Here is a 26,601-nt window from a genome sequence, read left to right as displayed (position 1 = left end):
AGGCGGAATCTACCTGAGATAGTCTCTACGGAACCTAGGACAAGAGCAGCTACAGTTTGCGCCAGTTACAGTTTCCAGGTGTTCAAGAGCAGCACCATGTAGAGTGGAATGAAGTAATCCAGGCATGAGGTGACAAGGGCATGAGTCTTCAGAGCATCCTGTTCTAGATGAGGCCTCTCCTGCAATTGACAGAGTAGCCAAAGCTGGGCAAGGCCCTCTTAGCCTCAGTCTTCTGTTCCTCCAGCAGGAGAACCCCACATTGCAAGGGGACTCATTAAGAGCCAAAGTTGGTACAACCCCAGAATCTATTAGCTTCTGAACTGCTCTACCTGGTTTGGTTAAGCCTGCGCATGTTTCTCCCCATCCAGCCCTTGGCAGCATCCAGGCACTGGGTCAGGATTTCCTTCACTTCTTCCACTCATCCTGGGATGGAGATGTATGGCTGAGTATCATCAGTACCTATGAGTGAACCCAATCATTTTGTCCTTAACAAACCATGGCTTAGTGCAATCTGTGAATCAAGCTACTGAAAAACCCAGTAGCAAAAAGAAATCTGAAGAATGGATGTAAATGGAACAAAAACATGGGGCTGATAAACAATTCAAGGAAAAATGCAGAGGATTTCCAATCAGAGAGGTTCAAGAAAGGATTTGTAGAGGACATCTGACCCTGTAAAAGAAGATTCTTAAGTGCCTGGGATAAGAAAGGCAGTGAAGCCATGCAGAGAAACAAAGGGCGGGGTGGAAACCTAAACAATTGAGGCAAGTCACAACGAAGTCTTTGAATTTCTACTGGGGAAAAAAAAAATGAAAACAAGCTGCACAGTACAGCTGCGCCTGGTTCCTTGAAAGCCATTCCGGTGGCTAAGTTCATACATTGTGATATCCAGACAATGAGTCCAAGGAGAAACACCACTACCCCCTTTAAATACTGGTAACTTTGTGGCCAGAGCACCCCAAATTCCACCCTAAACCTAATAGAAAGGTGGGTGGAGTAGCCCAGAGGGCAGTTCAAAACACACCCTTCTTCTCAATATACTGTACATTTTAATATTGCTTCAAAGAAAAAGACAGCGTAGCATAATTGTTCAACAAAGAATGATGGAAGCTGAATTTGGAGAACAGTTAGATTACTAAGGCAGTCAAAACAGGTTGTGGTCTTTTAACTAAGCTCCAAAAATGCAAGCCTACTTTCAACCTTGATCATTTTGTACTTTACGTGGATTTCTCAGCTGCAAATATACAGCTGGGATCATTCCGTGAGAACCTAAATCTGATTAGTTGTAGTGATTTTGTCTTCTTAAGCTAGTATTGTAGTTATGTTTAAACAACATGGTCTTGCTGTAGTGTTACTTATTGGACACTTAAGAAATTAGGAACTCATAACTGGGTAATCACTTATGATTTCTGGCAACTAAATCAAATATAGTAGTTACTGAACAAGTTCAAACCAGCACTCACAGGCAAGTCTGGGACTGGGGAATTGGTTGATGTTCACATGCATGGTCAACAAGGCAAATACTGTTTTTTAGAATGACTGAAAGCTTAATTTAAGCAAGTCCATCAGCAGATGGCAGCAAGTGTTTGATTTCAAAAAGGCTAAGCAGGGTCAGAGCTGGTTAGCAGTTGATGGAGGATCAACAGACTGTCAAGGTGAGAAAGACAACAATGGTAAACTACTTCTTTGCTGTTCTCAAAAAAATTACATGACCAGAGCAATGACTCAGGAAGTCTTTCCTTAAACACAAGCTTGGTCCTGGGACACACTTTGTATGTTGCAAACCATAAAATGTGAATTTAGTCTCATTAATCTTTGCACAAGATCCTAACATTCTTGCATCTTGTAGTTAATGTAATTTGGCTGCTAATGGTATTCCTGTGTCAGGTGTCATCTCAGACGTAGCTTTTCTGAGACTTGGCTACCACTGCCTCTTTAGGAAAAGTGTCGGGATGATTTAATCACTCCTGATGCAGCAGAATTACTCAATTCCAGCAAAGGCTGATTAGAACAAAAGTTCAGATCAGCTAAAGTGGAGGAAGTGAAATATTTGGGTGCTCAAAAGCTGTCTAAATCAACTCACCGCATTCAAACTGTTCTTTTGCAGTATGTTTGCAAATGGCTATTCTAGAACCTGTGAAGTTGAACTCTGGAGTAATGATCTGTGAAAGAAAGGAGACTTTTGTTTTTATTAGACAGTTACTGAAAGTATATCACTTAAATTTAGTTAATCTTTATTGAATGCTTCAACAATTTAACACAAGACATACAAAACAATATAAATTAAATCCATGTTCACATTGGAACGAATTCCACCTTTACTTACACAACATCTGTGCTTCAAACTGTTCTGTAAAAGGAATATTCAAGTCTTCAAACACCACCATGTTCTTAGGGACGGGGGAAAGATTGAAAGCAAAATGTCTGTGCCGTACATCAAGCCAACAGCTTTAGCCCAATCATTATTCTCCTCTTGCCTTGGCTTTGTTGATCAAAACAGCAAAACTGTAACTATGTTTAGCATATAACTGAGGAAAGAGAACTGCAGAAATGTATAGTTCTTTAAGTCAGACACCCTCAGGCCAAGCCAGGCCCCTTGGGACTGAAAGAGAGCCCTCCACCATGATGGCAGTGATACATCTGGGCCTGTGAAGCCTTGGTTTTAGCCAGGAGATGCTGTCATGATCAAGTGATATCCCTGTGTTGGACTTCCAGACTTAGCAGATCAGAATAAATATGACAATACAAATCAGAAAGTGGGACTAAGACAACTCACAGATTCCCACCTGAAAAATGTGTGTTTTTAGGATCTTAACACTTCCATTTTCCTCTTTGTATCCTTCCAGCAAGGAACCACTGCCCAATACAACACATGGTGGCCAGCTTTGTAGTCACAGGTGCTCTTTGCTTTAGTGACCAATGAGCACACACTTCCACACATTACTTACTTAAGTTTCTACTGGAAAGTAGGAAGAGGATCCTGGAGTGGCTATATTGACACTCCCAAATTAAAAGAAGTTGGTGATTGCATAATGGGTGTATTCAAATACTACTTTAAAGATCTGTCAAGTGCTAGGGCAACAGCAGGACACATTACAGTCCTCATTTTACCATTTGGAATAGTTCCTTAACAGGCTAGATAGTGCTTGGTGCCAAGAGCAGGGAAACCTAACTCCGAGGGCATCAGGTTAAGTTACTGCCCACTGATACCCTTTAAAGTACATGAGGTACCCCTGATTTACAAAACAATGCATGCCGGCTTTTGAAATTATTGGTCTTACTTTACTACTTTTCCTCTCCAAATACAAACAAAAGACAAACAAAGAGAATCCTGCTTGGAAAATTAAGAAAACAATGGTAATATAATATATATTACTTCTCTAAGTCAAAAGTTAACAATCAAATCTGACCTTTTCAACAGGAGAAATCCACAGTATAAATGTATTACACTTTGGAACAATTTGGGGAAGTAGGTATGATATATACCTTCAAAATGAACAAACTTGGCATTAAATTTAAGATGAGATATTCCAGACTATAATGCTACAATTCATAGAATGGCTAATTTTGATTAGAATCCAAGGTGCAAACGCAACTATCATTACAACATGTTATTTCAAAGTTGCACGTAAGTCATACTAGGAGCAACAAATTAGTTAAGACTTCAAGAGGCAGAATTCTTTGTACAGTTTTCTCTCGACCGAGAAGTCTTCCATCAAGGCAGCCTCTGCCTGAAGATACAGATGGCACTGCCCAGACATAGACAGATCATCGAAGCTGCTTATCTAGAGGGTCATCAAGTTGTGTCCCTGTACATTTGTTCCAATATCCCTGGTTCTGTTGCATTGTTTCCAGGTGAACTAGCAACATAATACTGTGGATCTGAACTGTAAACGTGAGAATACGTTTGGTGGGTAAAGCATTGTTCCATCCCCAAAGGCATTTGTAAACTTAGGGACAGACTGCTTCTCTCCAGCATTCACAGTTATATTTTACTGAGATTTGTTTTAAGCAGCCAACTCTGTGTGCTACAAAGAAGGCTCCTTTGCACTTTCGCCAGTGAGCAAAGATCAGGTAAACAGTGAAGGGTGTTGCTCTAAGTGGGGGGAGAAAATTGTTTTAATTTTTCCCGCTGTGCCACACAAAAGGTGCAATATTATTGCATTTAAAATGTAACAAACCGTTCACCTTATTGTTTACCCCATCACTACAACCATACAAAGCTGCTACTTCAGCTGATAGAAACATCTGAGGCTGCTTCTGTATTTCTGGTTTTCATAAAATTGATGCTGCAGTCTAACATACTGGGAGACGACCCTCTGCCCAATTTCTTTATGCATTGGACTTAGGAATACTAACAATGCAAATTAAGTGCCAGTGTGCATAGAAATAGCTTTATAGAAAGGATTTAGTTTCAGAACGTTCTCTGGAACATTCGGCAACTTGTGAAAAATAAGGCAAACTATTCTCTGCAAGGAGAATATTTTCACCTTGAAATGGCACAAAAGATACCAAAGTAGACATTTAAGTGAATACTGTACTGTATTACTGTGGCAATATTAAATATTGCTAGAAACTATACAATGTTCTTGGATGAAAATACTATTAAGGTGCAGAATGAGGAAGTTTTATGTGCCTCTAATTTTAGTTCAGCAGATTTTTGGAAAGGTTTCTTGAAGTTCAAAGCAAAATCCTGTATTTTTAGGCCTACCAATATTAATCCATGTTCAGCACAATGCACAGAATCAAACAGGAATGCATTTGTGGTCTCTTACATGCCTCTTGCCAATTCGCAGCTCTGGAAACAATTCTGTGTTTGTGAGGTTGGATTAGTTTAGCTATCAGGAAGAGGCACTGGAAAAAGGTTGCAGTTGGGCTACGTTGAGTCATCTGACCTCCACCAGAAAATTCAGTGTTAACTGGTTGAAACAAGGACAGACAGGCTATTCTGGGTCACTGAAACTTACTGCACTCCATAAAGTTAATGACCAAGACTCTATAATTGACTTGACTACAACTTTTAATGTCAAGTTTAAAATTATAAATTAGAAATGGATAACCCGTATGTGCAGTATGATTCAAAAAGTCCAGTTGTGTGGACAGTTTTGTACAGGTACATAGTAATGCATACAATGGAAGTGAATTCAAAGAATGAGCAACATGTGCTGAACTGTCCAATCTTGCATTCCAGATTTAAAATAACAATACTTTTTTTGAAAGGCTGTACCCTGAACTCATTTTAATCAACATTCTAAAAACAAACCCCATTTTTAAGCTATTGGGACTCCCAACTTTAAATTGAGTAGATGGTTCAAAAGATCAAGAACAAATCTGAGTAATTTCTATGAAAGCTAGATTTCACAGGCAAATAGGGGGTTGCCAGGACCTCCAAGTGCCAAGTGTTTTGCTTGCTTTCATACTTTAAGCCTTTGGTCTATTCCACAAAAGTTCCTTTGATTAACCTGCAACACTAAGAGCCTCAGAAGTTTCTCAAGCAGCCAATTAAATTTCAACTTCTGCCAGTGTCAGATACCTTTGAAGACTACAGTGAAGGGGAGGGAAAGAACCTCCTTTCCCAAAACAGCTGTTCAGTGCATCACCATATGCTTCAACCAAACTCCATTAAGACCCCACCCTTCCTTTATTCAATGTGACATTATTTGCTTGTCTCCCAATTTAACAATACTACTACCCTAACGTTAAAGTTTAAAAAGCATGCACAGATTTAAATAAGTGTTTAATACTGCACTGAAAGAGTCGTGGCACTAAATCTCAATCAACCTCATTTCAGAAGATAATGTATTTCTTACCGGTTTATTGAAATGTAAACACTCAGGACATCTGGATGACAGAACAGTATTAATTCATTTATCTTAAGTCAGTGAAGCCTGTTCTAGTATCATTCACCTTGCCCCTTTTATTAATACAGCATGTATTTTTCATACTGAAGGCTTTGGAACTCAGTCCACCGGGTAAATGTTCCCCAACCCAGTTACTTGCTAAAATAAACCTTTAGAGGCAATTACTGAACGACTATGACATTTGTCAGTATTAGTTTTTGTCCAAGAAACAGTAACCGTGTTTGCACATCACATTTAAGCATTACATAGTTAAGCAGTGAATGTACCCTGCTAGAGCCCTACCTGCCTGCATTCTTTCTTTCCATAAGCAATCTGAGCAAGGCAGTTCCACTGCTAGCTTGTTAAACTTTCCTCACGTTTAAACATCCAAATGCAGGACACAAGCTACTCTTGGATTGCTATTATTAGTTTTATCCAGACTGGAAGTAGTATTGTCTTGCATTTGAACTGTGTGTCTACCCATTCAAAATGGTTAATAAGTCACGAGCAGAATCCACACCAAAGCCAAAGGGCCATCCATAGGGCGCAAACCAGAGATAGTCAATACTCAGCCATTTATGGTTACCCATGATGTGCAAACAGACCCAAAAGCTACTCAGGTAGTATCTGGATCTGAAGTTATTCCTGTAGTAAAGAACAATTTAAGATCCTCCAAACAAGGAAGCTACAAGATTTGCTGGAGCAGCAATTTAACCTCACCACATTCATGCAGAACTTCATTACAGCTTAACAACTTTGCCTGAATATTTAAGAAATGGCAATGTGTTGTTGTTCTTTGAGCCCTGTAGCCAGGACAGCATGAACAAGGCCAGAGGAGATGCTCTGGGTGACAGCAACCCTTTCTGTCCAATGCTTCTTGAAGAAAGTTAGTTGCAGGTATTTCATACCGATGTAAATTAAACTGGATATTTTTTAGCCAATTAATCTTTTCAATATGGTTGGCTTTGAAAAGGGCCAGCAATATTCATTTGGAACTGTTCCATTGACATTGCATTCGAAAAAGGAGAACATGGGAAACCAGATCCTGGCCCTTCTGCTTTGCTGATAGGCTCTTGTGTTCGCCAGTGTATGATAATACAGAAAGAGTCTTGTGGTGATGTAGAAGGCGATGAAGACATCAATGGAGTAATGTTCGTGAGCAGCCAAAATGAAGAAGATCCCAAACAGATTCAGCACCCAAGACAATGTATGCAAAAAGTTCCAGCTTCTTGGGGTATCTAAAAGGAACACAGCAGTCAACCACCCATGACTTGGAACTTTCAATTGTGTTCTAGACATGTTCTGGACAGACAGTGAACTAGAAGCAAGCAGGAAGCTTCAGTAACTGCTATGGAACAGAACAGTTCCCATCAAAAATATTAGAAAACTACTGGAACTTGTTCTCTTAGCAGGAATAATAGCAAGGGGAAGAGCAACATAGACCTCACTGGTTTGAAAATAATAATAATAATAATAATAATAATAATAATAATATACTGCCCAACTCTCAAGGACTCTGGCCTTGTAATAACCTGCCTTGTCAAGATAGCTGAACTGATCTCCCTCCGCTATATTTATCTTCCATTCTCATTCTTTTCTTTCGCCCATTAGACTGTAAGCCTGAGGACAGGACATCTGCTTGCCTATAGTTTATGATTTAATTTCCAGAACACCAACAGTAGTTAGCTCTGCACAGGCATAGCTACTTTTCATGATGCTTGTATTACATTTCTTGTAAGTAAGAGGCTAGTTTAACACAGAATTAGTATGCAGATCATGAATGCTGTTGTCAGTGAAATGTTTTAAAATTATAAATAAATAAATCCTTTTTGCTTGTACTTCTAAAACACAAATGACATACATTATTGGAACATGCAGCATTCAATAGGTCTTTTCTAAGTATGCTTACCCAATATGGGGGTCAGCCACTAATGCTAATGACCTCTACTAGATTCTGGTTTCTCCAGCTGAAACCTGGTTTTTCCCCCCCACTGACTGAAATCTTCATTTCACAACTAGGCAGCCTAGGTACAAAGTGCCAAACTACAACTCCCAGCAGCTCCATCCAACATGACCTCTGGGGGAAAGGATGGTGGGAGTTGAAGTTTAGCAACACCTGAAGTGCCACTGCTTTATCTGCTGAGTAAGAAATGCTGCAGAAAACCAGAAAGAGAAAGGAGGAACAGAAGTTGGGGCAAGCTAGACAATAATCTTGTTCTATTTTCAATTCTCTACTTACATTCAGTAACAAAAAAGTTCAGCATAGTCAGGACAACAGTATGGCCACTGAACATATAGTCTCCACAGGTATGCACTCCTGTTAACGTCATGCCAAATCCACTCCAAATAGCAAAGGCTCGCTGAAGTTTTGCCCACACATTGCCATATAACTAGAATTAGAATCATGCACAACATTTGAAAGGAACACATTGAGAACACACAAGACCTTAGATCAATGCGGCATTTCCCCCACAGTAAAGTAAACGCAGCTTGCATTTTACTTTCTTCCATAGGGGATGCACCAAGCATTTACCTCTTAATAATACTTTGCAGACTTCATTCCTGAATGAACACTATCATGCCTAACAATACCTTATATATTCAGCTCAGGTATTGGCGTAAGGTATGACAGTTAACCTAGATTTGCATACTTTCAATCACTCTTTAATTATACTTTGAAAAAATTAATAAAGCTTTAATTTAAAAAAAATCACTCTTCAATTTGCGTAAGAGCTTTATACATATTTAATAATGTTACTTCTATATCCCATTCTAAAGGGCTCAAAGTCCTCAAAAATATATTCCATCAGGTTTGGCATAACCAACCTGTAAATATTTCAATTAACATTCCCATGTTGTACAATAGTTTGCCAATACTCAATGCTTCCATATTGTGCCAGTAAACATAAGAGTTCATCAGTATGTCTTCCATATACTAGGACTGAATCTGTGTAGAGCACATGGTAATCCTAATTTGATATATCCAGTTAAAAAATCACTGTGCTGGTGAGGTCAAAGGTCTTTGCTCAAGATCTTGGAGACTCACTGACTTACCTTTCCAGAACACTGCAAATGTTGGCCTGGCACAGACAGTGAGGTCACAAACATTGTTACACAACGCAACAAGAACACAGTTCCCATCAGGCTGCATAGTCGTCGCAAAAGGATAGATCTAGAAACAAGAAGCCAGAGTGCTTTAACAGTTAGAAAGCTCATGGGATGACTATCTGCCATCCCTAACTTTACCAGCATCGCCATCCCATGTTGTTCTGGAGGGATCCCCTCCACACATGCTTTGTGGAGAGTGCAGGTGGTTGTGTGGGGTACCACGGGGCTGAAGAGTCTCTTCCAGAAACTTATTTAACTTAACTCATCTTAGGATCCAAGCCTTTGGTTTGGTGAGTGGGCACAATTTCTCTGCATTGAATGCTAGGGCTATGTGGCACATTGGAGTTGAAGGGAAAAAGATGCACTCACATAGCACCTGTCTGCAGTTCTTTAAAGCAGCCTCATTGTTTCTTGGGACCGTGCAGCTGTCCTCTGCTGCTGCAAGGTGATCCCACGAAAATAAATATTTGGTTTAAGGACTTTCATGTGATTACAAATATGAAAAAAAACCCTGCAATGCTGTTTAAGAAACTTCATCTATTCCTTGAGATGAAAGATAGGACAATCTATTAGACTGGGAACAAACCATTAGCTTGAGCATTTCCTCTTTTCTTTACATGCTTAGCTTAAAATTTTGCATTATGAAGCCACAAGCTACAAGTTACATGTAAATCAGGAAACAATGACTGTACAAACTAAGTTCATAATCAGGCTTGATCCCAGCATCTCCAAAGGGGACTATACAACAAACCTCTATCATAGGTCCAGACCTAGAAGAGTAACAGAGATTATCTTTGATCTCAGAGGAAGATATAGAACAAGGATATGGACATAGCAAGATGCAGTTGATTGCAATTAGACTTGGCTACCAAAAATTGTGGATCCCTATCTAGAAGCATTACACTAAATATAATATGAACTGCATGTGAAATTTATCCAATCAGCCAAGAAGTGGAAATGCAATCTCCCACCATGGTTAAGTTCTACCTTTAAGATGTCTACCATAGGGTTTAAACAAATTAGCAATACAAAACAACCCCACCCTAAATGATGTCTTGCTCTTCCAACATTTTGGATTGTCCACAACATCAGTTCCATTTGATTCTTCTTGACATAAACATCTCCTTCTGGCAGAAAAACTCATGATAACTTTACTAAGCCTTCAAGGTTAGTAAAGACATTTTGGAAGAGAATCCAGGGAATAGCAGTTACATACATGTGCATGTGCCATAGGCAACCATCTTTTTTCATACCAATATAAGTCACTATTAGATTGGCATACCATGCAACCAGTAATGCAACTCACACGCATCAATTTTGTGATAATGGCTAAAGCATCTGTGAATCCCCATTCATGTGGATGGTTTCTTTGTGGGAAACAAACGTTAGCATTCCCCGTTAATAGTAAATAAGTTCTCTTCCCTGTTTCTCTGGAACTACGATGGATAGCAGAAAAACACACACTGTCTTTAATTTGGACATAGCATACTATTTCAGAACTACCTGTGCTTGTGAAGGAGGAGAACCAGCAACCAGATGTAACAGAGAATCACTCCACATACTTCAGTCATGGCAAAAGCCCACGGTATTCTAGGGACACTTAGAAGAGAAGAGAAAAACAGCATTATGTGAACCATGTCAAAATCTTTGACTTCAGCCTAAATGGAAGATGTAAAACTGTTCAAAAACTATGTATATGCACAATTGTGTTGCATATTCATGTGAGATAGATTGGTGTAAAATTAAGGTTGATATTCAGAAATAGCATACCAAGGGCCACTTGTAGTTTGCAAACAATACCATATATCTGTATCAGAGTTTTGCTGAACTGGTCTAAAAAAAATTCCAGCAAGGAGCCACACAGGATTACTTTCTGTTTAAACTACTGCAACCCAAAATATGCAAAGTAGTGGAGTAATCTGTGTGGCAAACAATCAAAAGTTTATCTTCAATCAAAGCAATACTTTGATTCACTAATTGAAAAGGAAAGTGACACAGGATGCATGAGTGAAAACTGAATAATTGGGGAACTGCAGCCAGCTAGATTCCTTCTATTGTTCTATTGCAAATACTAGAAATATTAGTAGGGCGATACACTTTTATTGTATTGAACAAGGAGTAAAATTATTTTTTGGCAAGAATTTGGGCAGAAATTGGGGAGCACAATTGCTTAAGCTTGGTGGAGTTTGGAACTGACTTCGGGCATGAAGTAGGGATCCAGTCACAGCATCACCTTGTCTTCATGGACTATACATAGGTAACCGCCCCTAGCCCAAGATAGGGATGTCTTCCAAGTGATGTTAATGAGATCTGTCAGATGAGTTTGAAGAGAACAATAATAAGAACTCATGAATTAAATGAGTTCTATGAGTGATCAGGGGTAACAGCAGGCTTGCACCTCTGAAAGTAGCTAATGCCCCTTGTCTCTCCAGGAAAACAGAGCCCAAGGCAGCTGTCTGACTGTGTAATATATTAGCTGTTTGCTCCCCCTCCCCTTTAATCCAATTTAGAGGAATCCAAATACTTCCTGGATCTGTGCTGATCCCATAAATCTCTGTCTTTTGCACCATGGTACAAAGCCAAGCCAAACTAGGTGCCTAGAGGCCAAGATGTTTTTTACTGCAAGACCTTTAAGGCTGAACATCAGGAGACATTCCAATTCATTTTCAGGCACAAAATTATAGCCAGCCTAGGTCTGGGTGCAGAATCAAAGCTTGAGACAGGATGTTTGGGCATTTGGAAAAACACCAAGGTGGCTCATCACTCATCTCATCTAAGGTGAAGAACCACAGTCTTTGGACTAGAAAGGGGCAATTAAATTCACCAATGGCTTGAGCATCTTTACCTAGCACACCACTTTGGGCAGTGTTGGTATCTATAGACAGCACAGTACCGTCCTTCCACCAGGACGTGAGTCCCTTCCACTCTGCTATCTTGCAATCACATGAAGAAGTACCTCACTTGTATATGGTCACCTAAGGGAGAGCTTCATCTTGCTGAGATCTTGTGAAAAATCTCCAGATCCAGGAATTATTCTCTCTAAAACAAGTGCTGGTGATTCAGTCATCTGTGCTATGGTATTCAGTGATCCCTTTATTTACTCTGCTGATATGGAGAGTAAGTGTATGAAGTACAGAGCTGCATGTTATTTTAAAATAACTATGTTAGACATGGAATGAAGTTAAAAAAGATATGTTAAGATGGGAGAAACTACAATTGTCACTGCTGAGGAGAATTTCTGGAATAAAAATGAATGTTCTGCCTAGAATGATGTTTTTGTTTCAGACAATACCTGTTTTGACAACGGATGCACCATTTAAACAGTGGCAAAAGGATATACCTAAATTTGTGTGGAAGGGGAAAGAACCATGAGTTAAATATAAGGTGTTACAGGATGCAAAGGAAAGAGGATGACTGGGTTTACCTGATTTGAAATTGTATTTTGCAGCTAGCTGTTTGGTCTGGATGAAAGAGTGGGTGCTGCTGAGAAACAGAAGGCTTCTGGAGTTAGAAGGATATGACCTGAGATTAGGGTGGCATGGGTATCTGTGGTACGAGAGTCAAGGTTAATGTGGATTTTAAAAATCATTATGTTAGATGTGCCATACTGAGAATATGGAATAGATACAAATCCAGGCTGTGCTCTCAGCACAAGCAGCATTTTATAGACGAAAAAAAATAGGCAAACACAAATGGCTAACTTATTGTGAGAGGCTAGAATTTTGTCAAGGGGAATACAAAATAAAATCAAGAGAAGATGGACATAGTTGCCAATTGTTTTCTTATTTACAGTTATTAAAAAGACTTTAATTTGCCTATTAAAGCAGACAAAAGAGTTTATGGCTTTGAACATTGGAAGACTGAGTTTGAAATGGAATTATCTACAAATGATGAACATGTAATTGCTAAAATGTATAAACTTTTATTGAAATTTGAAACAGAAGAAGAAATGAAAGGATGTGTCCTAACAGTCAGGAATCACGCTGAGACGAGGAGTAGGTCTCTAGTGTTTATTACTGCTACATAAGACAGAAAATCCTAACAAACTGAAGAAGTGTGGGAAAAACCCAGACAGATAAACCCCAAAGTCAAGGCGGGTCTGATCTGTGTCTCTTTGAATGGCTGCTCAACTTCTCACTACTACGCATGCGTTTTCCCCCCTGGATAGAGGCCCCCTCCTGCTTGCCATCAGTACTCATGACAGGATGTATGATATAGTGGGCTAAATTTTTTGGTTATAACATACAGATGGAACAATGGGAAAATATGTGGTTGAAAGGAATGAAATTTGCATTACGTTACAATCTTAAAGAGAATTTTTATAAAATGATGCACTGTTGGTATATGTCACCAGAGAAATTGTCTAGAATGTATAAAGGCACTTCAAATTTATGTTGGAAATGTGAACAGGAAGGGACATATATCATGCTTGGTGGACATGTAAAAAAGCTAGAAAATTTTGGATTCAAATACATAACACTGATTCAGAGGATTTGAAAGATTAATATATAATTGAGACCACAGGTCTTTCTTTTGGGAATGATGGACAAATAGTTGGAAAAAAGTCATGGAACTTTGTTTTTGTATATGATAACTGCAGCGAGATTATTGTATGCATAAGGATGGAAAGATTCAGCAATACCTACAATGGAGGAATGGTTGGTGAAGATGGAACTCACTGAGATGACCAAACTGACTTCTTTTATTAGAGAAAAGACAGTATCTACATTTACTGCTGACTGGAAACCCTTTATGGACTTTTTGTGGAAAACAGAAAAAAATTCTTATGGTTTTATTTATTTATCAAATTTTTATCACCGCCCATCTCCCTCCTGAGGAGGGACTCTGGGTGGTTTACAATAAAAATAAAATTTAAATTCAATCCAACCTATAAATAATACATTACATATAGATATAAAGAGAAGATTAAAAATATGAAATGCAATAAAATCCAGATGCGAGTAAGGTTCTACTTCAGTCCGTGAATATACAGTTGTAATCGAAATTATTCAACCCCCATTGCAAATCAGGTTGATTGTCAAAATGTACAGACTTTCAGCTGTTTCCAGTGAACAAATCAAACAAAAGCAATTGAAATAGCTCAACACAACGAATGCTTCAAGTGGTGTCCCCAAAGTCAACTGAAAATGCAACTTAGAATGACTTCTCAAGTCGCAAAATTATTCAACCCCCTGAACAGAATCCATCACAACAGCACACATACAGTATGCAAAACAGGTGTTGTCTCAAGCACACCTAATCAAGGGCTTCATTAGTTGTACCAGGTGTTCTTGAGCTGGAACACATGAAATACCTGAACTGGCTAGGGGTTTGCTGAGTGTCACGTTTGACTGCATGTTAGAAATACAGTATGGCTAAGTCAAAAGAATGGTTCAAAAAGGTAAGAGAAGAGATCATCAGCCTTCACAAACAAGGAACAAGATACAAAAAAATAGCGAAGGCACTGAATGTTCCTAGAGACACCACTGGAAGCATAGTTCACAAGTTCAAAGTTAAAGGAACAGTGGTTACACTACCTGGACGGGGCAGAAAAAGGAAGCTGTCAATGGCTGCAACCAGATTTCTGAGATGGCAGGTAAAGAGAAAACTTTGAGTGACTGCAAAAGACCTGTAGCAAGATTTGGTGGCAACAGGCACTGAGGTTTCAGTGAGCACAGTAAGGCGCATACTAAACACAGAAGGTTTCCATGCCAGAACTCCAAGACGTACACCACTACTGACCCAAAAGCACAAGAAAAGTCAGCTCCAATATGCTCAAAATCATATAAATAAGCCACAGAAGTTTTGGGATTCTGTTCTGTGGAGTGATGAAACAAAACTGGAACATTTCGGCCTGATGGATCAGCAGTATGTCTGGAGGAAGAAGAATGAAGCATACACTGAAAAGAACACTCTGCCTACAGTTAAGCATGGTGGTGGCTCGGTGATGCTCTGGGGCTGCTTTGCATCCTCTGACACTGGAAACCTGCAGCATGTGGATGGCAAGATGGATTCATTGAAGTATCAGGAAATCCTAAGAGAAAATGTCATGCTATCTGTAAGGAAGCTGAAGCTTGGGAGCCATTGGACCTTCCAACAGGACAATGATCCCAAGCATACCTCAAATTCCACTAAGGCTTGGATGCAGAAGAAGTCCTGGAAGATTCTAAGTGCCATCACAGTCACCTGACTTGAACCCCATAGAAAATCTCTGGTGGGGTTTGAAGAAGGCAGTTGCAGCACGCAAACCCAAGAATATTACTGAATTGGAGGCCATTGCTCATGAGGAATGGGCTAAGATTCCTCAGGAACGCTGCCAGAAGCTGGTGTCTGGCTATGCATCTCGTTTGCAGCAGGTCATCACAGCAAAAGGGTGCTCTACTAAGTACTGAAGATGCTTGCCATGAAGGGGTTGAATACTTTTGAGACTGGAGAAGTCATTGTAAGTTGCATTTTCCGCTGAATTTGGGGACACCACTTGAAGCGTTCGTTGTGTTGTGTCATTTCAATTGCTTTTGTTTGATTTGTTCATTGCAAACAGCTGAAAGTCTGTACTTTTTGACAATCAACCTGATTTGCAATGGGGGTAAAATAATTTTGATTACAACTGTATAAGGGGCCACTCTAGGATACCAGCCATCCCCAAGAATGACTATTCCCCTCCCCACCCCAGGCATGGGGAATTTATGGTTTTGACGATTAGACAGAATAGACTATAGAAAGAAGAGAGTTATGTTGTAATTTTCTTTTACTTTTTTCCTTTCTTGCACTTTTAGCTTTCTCTTTGATTTCTTTTTCTTTTTTCTTTCCTACTTTATATTAGTTAGTATTAGTTTTTATCTTCCTTTTTAAAACTTTTAATAAAATTAGATATATATACTGAAAAAAAAAGAACCATCACCCATTTTACAAAACAATCGTTAGTAGGCAGCCATAATCATTCTGAAATATTCATAACCATTTCTTATATATGTTTCTTTGAAAGGAAAGAATAGGGCATTTAGTCTACTACTAGAAAAGTTGTCTCTTCACAAGAATGAACATCTCAAAGAGTAGGGAACCAAGTAAATATTGGCTTAAACCAAGATAACTGTCTGCTCTCATCTATTCAAGCATTGTAATGACCACAGGTCTTTTTCTGGTCAAGAGAAACATTCAGCCTTGTCTTCGAAGTGTTTTGCAATCATTCTCTGTAACCCATATTTAGGGGGGGTGTACCTTGACATCACCAGATGACTAGTTATTCAGCAATCGTATGTCTTTCTGTTACTAAAGGTCATAAGGCTGGGGCAATCAGAGAGACATCTACTGTCATTTCTCACTTTGTTTGCTGGTTAGTCTCACAGGTTCCCAAAGCCTGAATGCCACAAATTTATCCCAGAATAACATCTGGCATTCAACAATTCATCTTTCTGTTATTCTTAAATGTAAAGCAATGATTAAAATCATGCCTAAATTCAATGACCTGGGTCATAGATAACATTCAGGCACAATACAGCTTCTTTGTTGTTTTAGCTCAGCCTGATAAGTCACTCAGTTATGGCTTCTGCAGAATGAACCCAGTGTCAAATGACATTGAATGAAAACAGAGAATGGTAGGGAAAATAATCTGGCCAGCTTGAGGACCGCAAACTGCTGCCACAAGATTCTCCTACTCATTTGCAGCAGGAACACACCAAGAACTAGCTTTTGTTTATGGAGCTATAGAACAGTGTGTTCTCACATAAAATCAAACTGGAAAATTGTATTTTAAAAAATGTAAGCACTAAAGTGCAACTTACCCACAATCACAGTGGCGAGTAGGTTAGACAGGAATCATCCAAACATACAGTCATTCTTTTTTGTGGCTATTCATTCAAATAAAAATAAACTGAACTCTGTTGATTTGTTTTGTGGCAAAATAAATTCGACAAATTTGTGATTCTTTAGACTCCCAGGGATGCATTAAATATTAAGATGCAGCATTAATTTTACTGAGGGTGTTACAATTCCGGTACCATTGGCTGATCAATAATTGTGTCATTATTGTATAGTCTTTAGGATTAATCAACAGATCTGTATGAATTATGAATTCTGGAGTGAATTCTCACCCATTTAAAATGCTCCACTGGGCTTGGAAATTCTGCTGTGCTGCAAAATGGTGTCACTGGGCCAGCCACACCAAAGAGCCCTTGTGATGTAAAATCAGGGTTAGGAGGTAGATCTGTGAATAACTGGCCTGCCTCAATTTGGACCATTATGTCCAAGAATGGTCTGACCACAAATGCTTTTCTGACCAGAGAGCAGGTCAGAAAGACACCAAACCCAACAGGTCCCTCCTCCCATCCAACCATGGTATTGGGTATCAGCAACAAAAGTTAGTTTGGTTTGGGACTGGAATTTAATTGAAGGCTCAGAACTGGAAAAAATATGATTTAGATTCATCTGCTGTGCCCCAGGCAAATTAAAATCCACTTTGAATTTCCCCATTCCATCCCAGAATCCAAACTTCACACAAATCCAGTTCACATCACTAGAATATACTACGTGGACAGGATCCAGCAGTCAGATTTCACAGTTGTCACTTAACCTCACTGAGAAAACTACACAGTAATCAATATGTTATACAGGTTACTATAGAAATCACACAGGCAATTTCACATATTATGATGTGGCCAGGATATTGTCTAGGTCACTGTTTCTCAGCCTTGACAACTTTAAGATGTGTGGACTGCTATTCCCAGAATTTACCTACCAGCCTGATGCTGTACTCTCAAGAGCACAGCTGGATTTGCAAAATAAATACATAAAAATAAATAACAGAATGAAGTTGATGATTCCCAGACGGGCTTCTCAGTTGCAAGACTCGGCATTCAAGGTAACACAAGTAACACTCCCTATAATGTTTACACTTATAGAAAAGTTTGTGCGCACAGTCAGCTTCCTGGAAAAGGGGCCAAATTCAGTTCTACTCAACAGTGCCTGTTTAACAGTTAGAAGTGCTCTTACCTGTCCAGGAATATGTCTGGTAGTGGTGGATAAGTCTGCATATCAGGTACTCGCTCATGCACGATGACCATGACAAAGGATGTAAAGCCAAACACAATGAATACATATATGCAGCTCAAAGCCGTCTTCCAGTATTCCGGGTTCAGCCTTCTTGCAGAATGCTTGCTTTTCCCATTTGTGTACTGATACTGCTCAGCACTCAGATCAGACACAGGTTCACAGTCATCACAGTCCCGCTGCACTTCACCGTTGCAAAACCATTCTCTCCCTTGAACACAGCCAATCACGGGCGACAGGGAACCTATGGGGCTGTCACTGCAGTAGCCAAGCTCTTCCAAAATGTCAACATGATGCTTCTGCAATTTACGTATTGACAACATAAGCCGCTTGATATCACCTAAAATCTTGATTTCCAAGGGAGGAGACCTCAAGTCATATTCAGTCAGCGTCAATAGTGTAATCCCATCCAATCGGTGTTTATCACACAGAACGTCCACATACTCACAAAAGCCTTCTTCCTTCAGCCATTTGGCCACATGTCTAGTAGACCAACGCTGAATGCAAAGTGAGCTGTTGCTTTCCATTTTCTCTTCCTGCTAAAAAAATCAGTAAGTTGAAAAATATTATAACAAGAACACCCACTAGTAAATTAATTTTTGTGGACATATTTTAAATATACTTAATAGATTCTAAAATCTCGCTTTTCTATAAAATCACAAATCTGCTCATCCTTGGTAAAATTCCTAAAACAGTTTCCATCTAAAGAAGCCAATCTATGCCTAGATAAACATTTTCAAATGTAGTTTGGGACTGTCCTCAGCACAAAATTGTCAAGATAATAAGGGACTGCACATTCTAGGCACTGCCCATGTAACACCACTAGATTTCTGAATCAGCTGCATGGGTACTAACATTCCCCATCACACTGAAACAAAGCAGGCAAGCACTAAGGACAGATTCGAATGCCTCAACCAATTTGTAGCCAAAAGAATCATAAACAAGAAAATAGAGGCATACCAAGGAATTATTCTCCTTCAGGCTTTTTCATAAATAAGTAAGTTTTCTAAAGCATTAACTCAGCAACTGCCCTTGATTCCCAGAAAATTCAGTTAGAATTTCTCCAAAAGAATGGCAACAAAACAGATACTGCCAGAAAAATAGGAAAAAGGTATCTGAACAATATGTAATGTATAATAAGGGTGGCAACACTGCTACTTAAGCATTCACAAAAACATCAAAGGTCATTAGTGGCCCTCTTGTACTTGGAGAAAGTCCACAGTAGGTATCAAAGGATGGAGAAGTGGAAGGATCAAAGGCAAAAGGGAGGGAGGAGAATGTTCTGTGAATTTTCCAGAGTATTTTTTAAAACTGTTTGTTTTTAATGTCTATTCCTCTTTTCTACATGAACACCTACTCCAAGTAAATTATTAAGTGCCCAAAAGGACAAACAAAACTTCCTAATTGTCTGTAGGAAAGGTGCAGGGCTTTTTAATGGCATTAATATCCCCACAACAAGGACCTGCAATAAGGTTCCATTTCTGGGTTCTGTAGAGGCTGCCAATAGGCCAGGGAGCAGCTTCCTTGCAATGCTAGCTTACTGTGATCAAGCAAGTCCACTGATCTATGCTGTTCAATCACCCCCCAATTTTTCTGCAGCTAACCCCAGGTCACATCCTAACAAAACCTCCCTTAATGACTGCCAGATTCCCTGCCCACCTGATCTTATTAATGTTAATTTAATTAAAACATGATAAAGGGGAGGCCACTGTGCTATAAAGAAAATCACCAGCCTCATATTCCCAACCACGATTCAGCCTAAAAGGCACACTCTTAAAGACTAGCCTCCCCTACTCTGCTTGGAAGCATTCCCACAAGTTTCCAAGAAGACCAAGATGAGTTGCTCCAGAGCATCCATGAAGCAATCTCAGAGGTTTACTAAAGGGCTGTTTTGTAATTTGCTGTCATGGTCGGTGGGGCTATTTTATAGGAATGTCCAAGACATGCGTCCTCCACATTCTCAATATGTCCACCAGCTCAAAAAGATTTTGCAACTCCACATCTTGTCTAATCTGGGAGCCCTGTCACCCTGAGGTTTAATGTTACTTATTAACTGGAATTCCTAGCTTCTTCTTCTCCTCACAAGCTTGAGTCACAAGCAAGAGCAAATCCTAGTTTATGACTCCACCATTAATCAGAGATACTGGTTGATGTGAAATGTTCAACTAATCTTGATTTATCTACTTGCACTCTCCAAGTCAGAGGGCTTAAACAGTATGGAGTAGTGTGGTGCAGTGCTTCAGAAGCAATTCTAGAAAGGTGCTTAAGAGAGTAGGGAACCATGAGAGTAGCACTTGTCTGCACCGTATTTTTTTAGTGAGACCACTTAATGTTGGGTTGCCTTAAAGAGTTGCAAGTGTGTGCTACGTTCATTCCCCTGTTGGAACCGAATCCAAGCATTGCACAGTTCTAGTCTGCAGTAAGGCTGGTCTATCATAAAACAGCACGTGGAAGAAGCCTTTAGACCAGTGTTTCTCAACCTTGACAACTTTCAGATGTGTGGACTTCAACTTCATGCTGGCTGGGGAATTCTGGGATTGAAGTCCACACATGTGAAAGTTGCCACGGTTGAGAAACACTTCTTTAGACAAACTGCACCAGGAGTGTCCTTTCATTCAAACTTGTCCCCTAAGTAGAGGAGGACAAGTAGGCTTTATGGCCTGCTATTTCAAGACATAAATTTTCCTCTATGACCTGGGACAGTCTGCCCTTGAAATAAAATATAACACTGAAACCAAGGGGAAAGACAAAAAAAATTTTAAATACTCACAAGTGCAAAATGCTTACCACTTTTAGAAGAATGACTGGATTCTACTTTCTTTGTAATATGAATTCTGCATATATTCAGAATCAACGTAACATTTCCAAGAATTTATTTAGTCTTGATTTGCAGTAAAATAAACCCTTCTCAACATGACAGCACTGAAAACAAGCTTAGTCAGCATCTGGTACCTGCCATCTTTGACAAGAAGGCCGACAATTAAAATTGTACAAAGCTCACAACAGTCAACAGACATCCCAGGAAAGGTTCTAAATTTGTTTTCATCACAGCAACATATAGCCAAAATGTTGAATCACACAACTGACACAAACTGGTTTCTTATTAAAATTGGGTGTAGGTTTTCTTTTGAAGCTCTTCTAGTTAGGTTTTTTTTTTTCTTATGGTGATAGCAAGACCAGGAACACAAGTCTTCCTCAGTGGGCAACCCTAGCTGATTTTTTTTTACAAAATCAGCATACCAGTTCAACCCACAAGGATGTTTCCTTCCCAGAAACTCCTTAGAATTCATGCCATTCTTGGGATCCTGTTTAACAACCACCATGTAGATCAAGTTCTACAACCAGAAATCTAGAAGATAGCAAAGAGCAAAGAGCAGATGAGTCATTAATTTGTGTATGTGGTAGTATGTATAAAAGACAGAACAAGAAAAGGGAATGGCGTAGGAGCAATATGAGAAGTTTATAAAGGATATAAATATAGCAAAGTGGTACTATTATGTTGTACTTCCATGTTAAGTCATAATATGGTTGGTCTGACTTTAATTTAGCATGATGCAAGCCAGTTTCTTATTTAGGATGGATTTGCACATCATGTTCAGCAACATTAAACATACAAACCACATTATAAATATTGTCCATTGTGTAGTTATCATAAATGTAAAAATACTCTCAGGTCACTCTTGACTCCTACTATGAAGTTTCCTTGGCAGCTTTATGGAAATAGCTTACCACTGCTTTCTTCCAATCAAGCCTCTACATTTATATAATAATATGGTTCAGACAATTTGTATAGGGTGTCATGTACAAAGTTGCCCAAGACCTGGCAGCCTTGAGAATGGGTTAAGAATACAGCTGGAAGTTATGGAATTGCAGTGGTAGAGAGATCCAATCAAAACCAGGAAGATCAACTGGCTTGCAATAGCATTTCTTGCAATAAGGAGATCCAGCAGGAAATAAGGCTTCAAAAACTGAAGCCACATCTGATACTGATATTACATTAGAAGTAAGAAATCTTGTGTGGAATGATTTGGGTAGAAATCTGAATTCAGATAGGATGGAGGTGAAGTTGTGGGAAGGCTGAATAAGAGGCTCTCAAACTTCCAAATGTGCCCCTGGAGGCTGAAACTACTCCTGAAAGCTCAGGCAAAGTCATAGACAATTGTCCTAGTTCATTCCTACCTTTGGATCAGCTTAAGGTATTTTACAGCTACTCATAATTAGGAAACGAACCCCAAGCATGATCCACTTGGGATGTCCTTCTCTGTAACCAACACTCAGTAAGTCAAGGAAGTATCACCAAGGAATAGAGTTTTCCCCGAGGACCACAAAATAACTTTTCCCTCCCCCTGCAAAAACCACTGAAGACTTTTGGAAAGAAATACAAGAGCCGCTTCAGAAATGTTGGTGTCAAAGTCAGTGCTGCAAAAAAGCTGGATCTTCTAGTTCTTTCAAAGGAGTTGTTTTCAAGCAAGACATTAAAAAGTAGATATACTATATTCATATTTTAGAAGTTCTCTCTGTCAGCTGGGTACTTCTGCTAAGGTGTTTTTGTCTTTATGTCTTTCAAGGAAGAGAAAAAAATACGGACCCACCTACAGTGAGGGATCCAAATACTCTCAGAGAGGTATGCATCTCTCTCTCTCTCTCTCTCTCTCTATCATATTTCTTCCCCACCCATCTCATATTACAACAATAACATGTGTATATTTATCTGTGGATATGTTTGTGTGTGCACATACATATATCCACACAGCAATAAATATATCCACACATGCGCACATTCTTATCTAAAAAAAATCTTCACTATTCCAATGCTGATAAAGGGGAAAATTGATAGTAAAGGTATTTTCTAAATATTCTGATATCCCTGAACCTGCAAACAGGATAGCGCTCAACTCTTTATGATGGTTTGAAGCATCTCTTAGACCAATTCTGAAATTGCCTTCACATCTCCAACCTTCATAAAAGATACCCTTATATCAAGACAGTGTATACTTTTTATACAGCTCACCAGTCAGTTTAAAATTAGTAATGCAATCATGAAAGGGATTTTCCCTACCCAGATGTTACATACATAGAAGTTTCTGCATTGTTTAGTGTCCATGTAAGAATAGGAAAGCAAATTCAGTTATTTCTTGGGATGGAAGTCATATCATGTAATCCTACAGATAAACACATGCAATGGCTGCACATGGACCATAGGATTAGTCTTGTAATCATCATCTAGATTTAAGCTACTAAGGAATGCTTTGTCCAATATAGGAACAGAAGTTAGTAGTATCTGCAACCCAAACATTAAAGCAATGTGATTTTAATAAAGTCAACATCCCAAAGCATCTCCCCCTTCTAGGAAGGAAAAAGGGCTTGAACATTACCTCGCTGTCAGCAGCACCTTGTGATTCTACTGCGCGATGCCATACGGCAATCAGCTTCAACTGAATTAATACAACAGCCAAAACAAACGAACTAGTTCAAGGCTAGTGAAGCAATACACATAACATAAAAGACAACCCTCCAAAGGCTGTTTACCAGCTGCAGGCAGCAGAGAGGAGATCGACAGCCTGTAGGGCTGTAACACAACCTCAAAAGCTTAGCTGTGCAACCTTCCTTGATTTCAAACAGCATGGAAAAAAAGAATCTGGGACACTTCACCCACAGAGCTTCTAACCCATGGTAAGCAAGCTGCCCCTTTCCTCCCACATCTGTAACAGTCTGGCAAGAAATCTGCAACTCAGCAAACTCGAGGAACAAGCAACAAATAACAGTGAACCCAATCGGACAACTGATAGACCATTTCTCTAAAATACGTCTTGACTATTCAAGTAATCCCAGATTACAGCATGGTGTTTTCCAAAATGATTATCACTACTAAATATTTACTGAGGAATATTAGGTACAAAATATCAAAGTGATATCAGATGAACAGTATTCATTAAGCCACGTTAGAAGGCAGGAACCATCCGACAATTTGTGTGATACTGGCCAAAACCTCAAATCAAATTTTGCTGCAGCGAGATGTGAAGGCCAAGAAAATTAAACAAACAAAAATCCAGAGGAAGTTGAGAAATAAAGGCTGTTATCTTTCCCCCAAGTGTCAAAAGGCCTTTTACACAAGATTGTTTTTTGGTTGTACTTAAAGCAATATTGTCTTAGGCAATTATTCTGCTACAAAACATTTAGATCCAAATTCCAACCCTGCAATTTAACAAAACCTAGCATTGCTACTGCATTTGTCTAGATTATTAGAGAAGCAACATTCCTGACATGATGAGAAAATAATGTATAAGTTGCAGAAGACAGAATAATTTCCTTTTTGATCCCACCAAAAGTTTCAGTTCCTCAGTGCAAAGCAAACTCTTTCTTGACGCTTGAGTCAGGTTCTTCTAACAGTTATTTAAGTAAAATCAATGTTTCAAAAGAGCCAAGTTGGTCTAGTGGTTAAGGCATCAGGCTAGAAATGGGAGACCCTGAGTTCTAGTCCCGCCTCAGGCAAGAAAGCCAGCTGGGTGACCTTGGGCCAGTCACTCCCTCTCAGCCCTAGGAAGGAGGCAAGGGCAAACCCCTTCTGAAATCTTGCCAAGAAAACTGCAGGGACTTGTCCAGGCAGTTGCCAAGGATTGGACATGACTGAACGGCCAAAAAAAAAAAAAAAAATTCAAAACCCATCCCTACAATCAAGGAGCAAACTACTGCGTGAAAAAATAGTGAAATTTCCTAAGCTTACACAAAGCCACAAGTCCTCCACTTGTTTAAAAAAAAAAAAAAGAGCCTGCAATCCAAAACAGGTTTTAAAATTAAAAGAACACATAACTTTCAGATTTTAGTTCTGGGTGGAGGAATAGGCAGCCAAGCCACCCTAGCTGTTCACTTAGAGATCAGGAAAGATTAAATGAATTGAAAGCAGCGAATGTTCTTTAATGTTATCAAGTTTGTAGCCTTCTGTTGCTATTCAGAAGGCCCACCAAGTTCAAGCAGATTCATTCCTTTGGTCATCTGCAACCTGTGTAGAACAATATGCTTATCACTAAGCACAGGAACTGGGTGCCCAAATGTACTGCTCTCCCTTATGTACGGAACACTCTATCCCATAAGCTTTCTTTTCTTAAACATGTGAATTGTCCAATTGTTATTTATATTTAAGCCAGAAAAATGAAGACTTCTTTCATTACAATGTCCATCCTTTCCGTATGCCTATTTTCCCATGGAGCTCCACCTGTTTACATTTGATAATGCAGCATTACTAATGCATATATATACACTTCTGAGATTCATGAACAGCTAAATTACATGCCTGTAAAGTAGAAATGAAGAGTTATATTTACCAAAAAAAAGGGCTTGTATGCATTTATCAAAGAGCAGGTGTATGTATGTATGTACTGAAGAGTAGGTGGCAGGTGTGGCCAGAGGAGCCTTCACCCAACTTTGTGTTGTGCACCAATTACGCCCCTTCCTGGATTGGGAGGCCCTCCAGCCAGTCACTCACGCCCTAGTCATCCCCCACAGAGACTATTGCAATGTGCTCTACATGGGGCTACCCTTGAAGAGTATCCGGAAGCTACAGCTGGTTCAGAATGCAGCCACATGAGCAGTTTTGGGGGCCCCAAGGATGGCGCATATAACAACTTTGCTGCGCGAGCTGCATTGGGTGCCAGTTTGTTTCCTGGTCCAACTCAAGGTGTTCGTTATCACCTTTAATGCCCTACATGGCATGGGGCCAGGTTACTTGAGGGACCGCCTCACCCCCGTTACATTGACCTGTCCCGCCTGGTCAGGCAGGGAGGGTATGTTACGGACCCCGTCCATGAGAGACTGTCGACTGGTGGGGTCCAGGAATGGGGCCTTCTCTGCCGTGGCCCCCGCCCTTTGGAACACTCTTCCCACAGAGGTGAGGCAGGCCCTCCTCTCCCAGCCTTCAGAAAGGTAGTTAAGACCTGGCTGTGCCACCTCATTTGGGGCGAGGGGGACAGTCGATCATGGGGGAGGTTGGCGCCTTGATGAGGCCCTGAGGAATTTAACTGAGACTGTTGTTCCTCCATCTTGGATTTTATATTTTATATTTTTATGATGGATCTCTTTTTATGATATTTTAATCTCTTATTATTTTAATTTGATTGTAAACTGCCCAGAGTCGCTTTGGCAAGATGGGTGGTGAAGAAATGTGAGGAATGAATGAATGAATGAATGAATAAAAATACATTTAATCTCCCCCCCCCCCACAGCATTTCAGTTCCAAGGAAGCTGACATGGCTGTTTAGAGGAAGAAACAAGATGGAAAATTCCAAGACAGTTATTCTGTCTCACGCTGTACATTAGTCAAAGTTTGTCCAAACGCATTTACTACCAGAATGCTCCATCCTGGTAACATTACTTTAGCTTCCCTGCTGCACATATTCACTGATTGGGAAGTGGCTCTCGCCAAGAACTTCATCTGCCAGTTATTAAATTTATACCCCACCTTTCTACTTGTACAAACGTTCAGGGCAGCTTATGGCAATTCTAAAAAGAACAAAAATACAGGACATAACAGTAAAATGAAAAGTCAAAAGTCAAAATTAAAGTATCCTTTCAGTCATGGTATGGAAGGAAACTGGGATCATCCCTCTTTCCGAAG

General features: G+C 39.6%; 1 protein-coding gene across 2 annotated transcripts; it reads right to left on the bottom strand.

The window, feature by feature from the left end:
• Positions 1-2,208: 2,208 nt before the first annotated feature.
• Positions 2,209-26,592, bottom strand: SAMD8 (sterile alpha motif domain containing 8). Of its 2 annotated transcripts, none has more exons than XM_063307675.1 (6): positions 26,446-26,592; positions 17,934-18,526; positions 10,449-10,544; positions 8,892-9,009; positions 8,077-8,227; positions 2,209-7,075 (listed from the first exon to the last, which is right to left on the bottom strand). In XM_063307675.1, exons 2-6 carry the CDS (start codon positions 18,515-18,517, stop codon positions 6,771-6,773), a joined length of 1,254 nt encoding a protein of 417 aa, XP_063163745.1. In that variant the 5' UTR covers positions 18,518-18,526; positions 26,446-26,592; the 3' UTR covers positions 2,209-6,770. The 2 variants fall into 2 exon arrangements, with proteins under 2 accessions (XP_063163745.1, XP_063163746.1); XM_063307676.1 differs by lacking the exon at positions 26,446-26,592 and adding an exon at positions 20,778-21,119.
• Positions 26,593-26,601: the final 9 nt, after the last annotated feature.

This window comes from Candoia aspera, chromosome 6, assembly GCF_035149785.1.
Source record: "Candoia aspera isolate rCanAsp1 chromosome 6, rCanAsp1.hap2, whole genome shotgun sequence".
Lineage (NCBI taxonomy): Eukaryota > Metazoa > Chordata > Lepidosauria > Squamata > Boidae > Candoia > Candoia aspera.
This window is presented reverse-complemented; position numbering and strand designations above follow the sequence as displayed.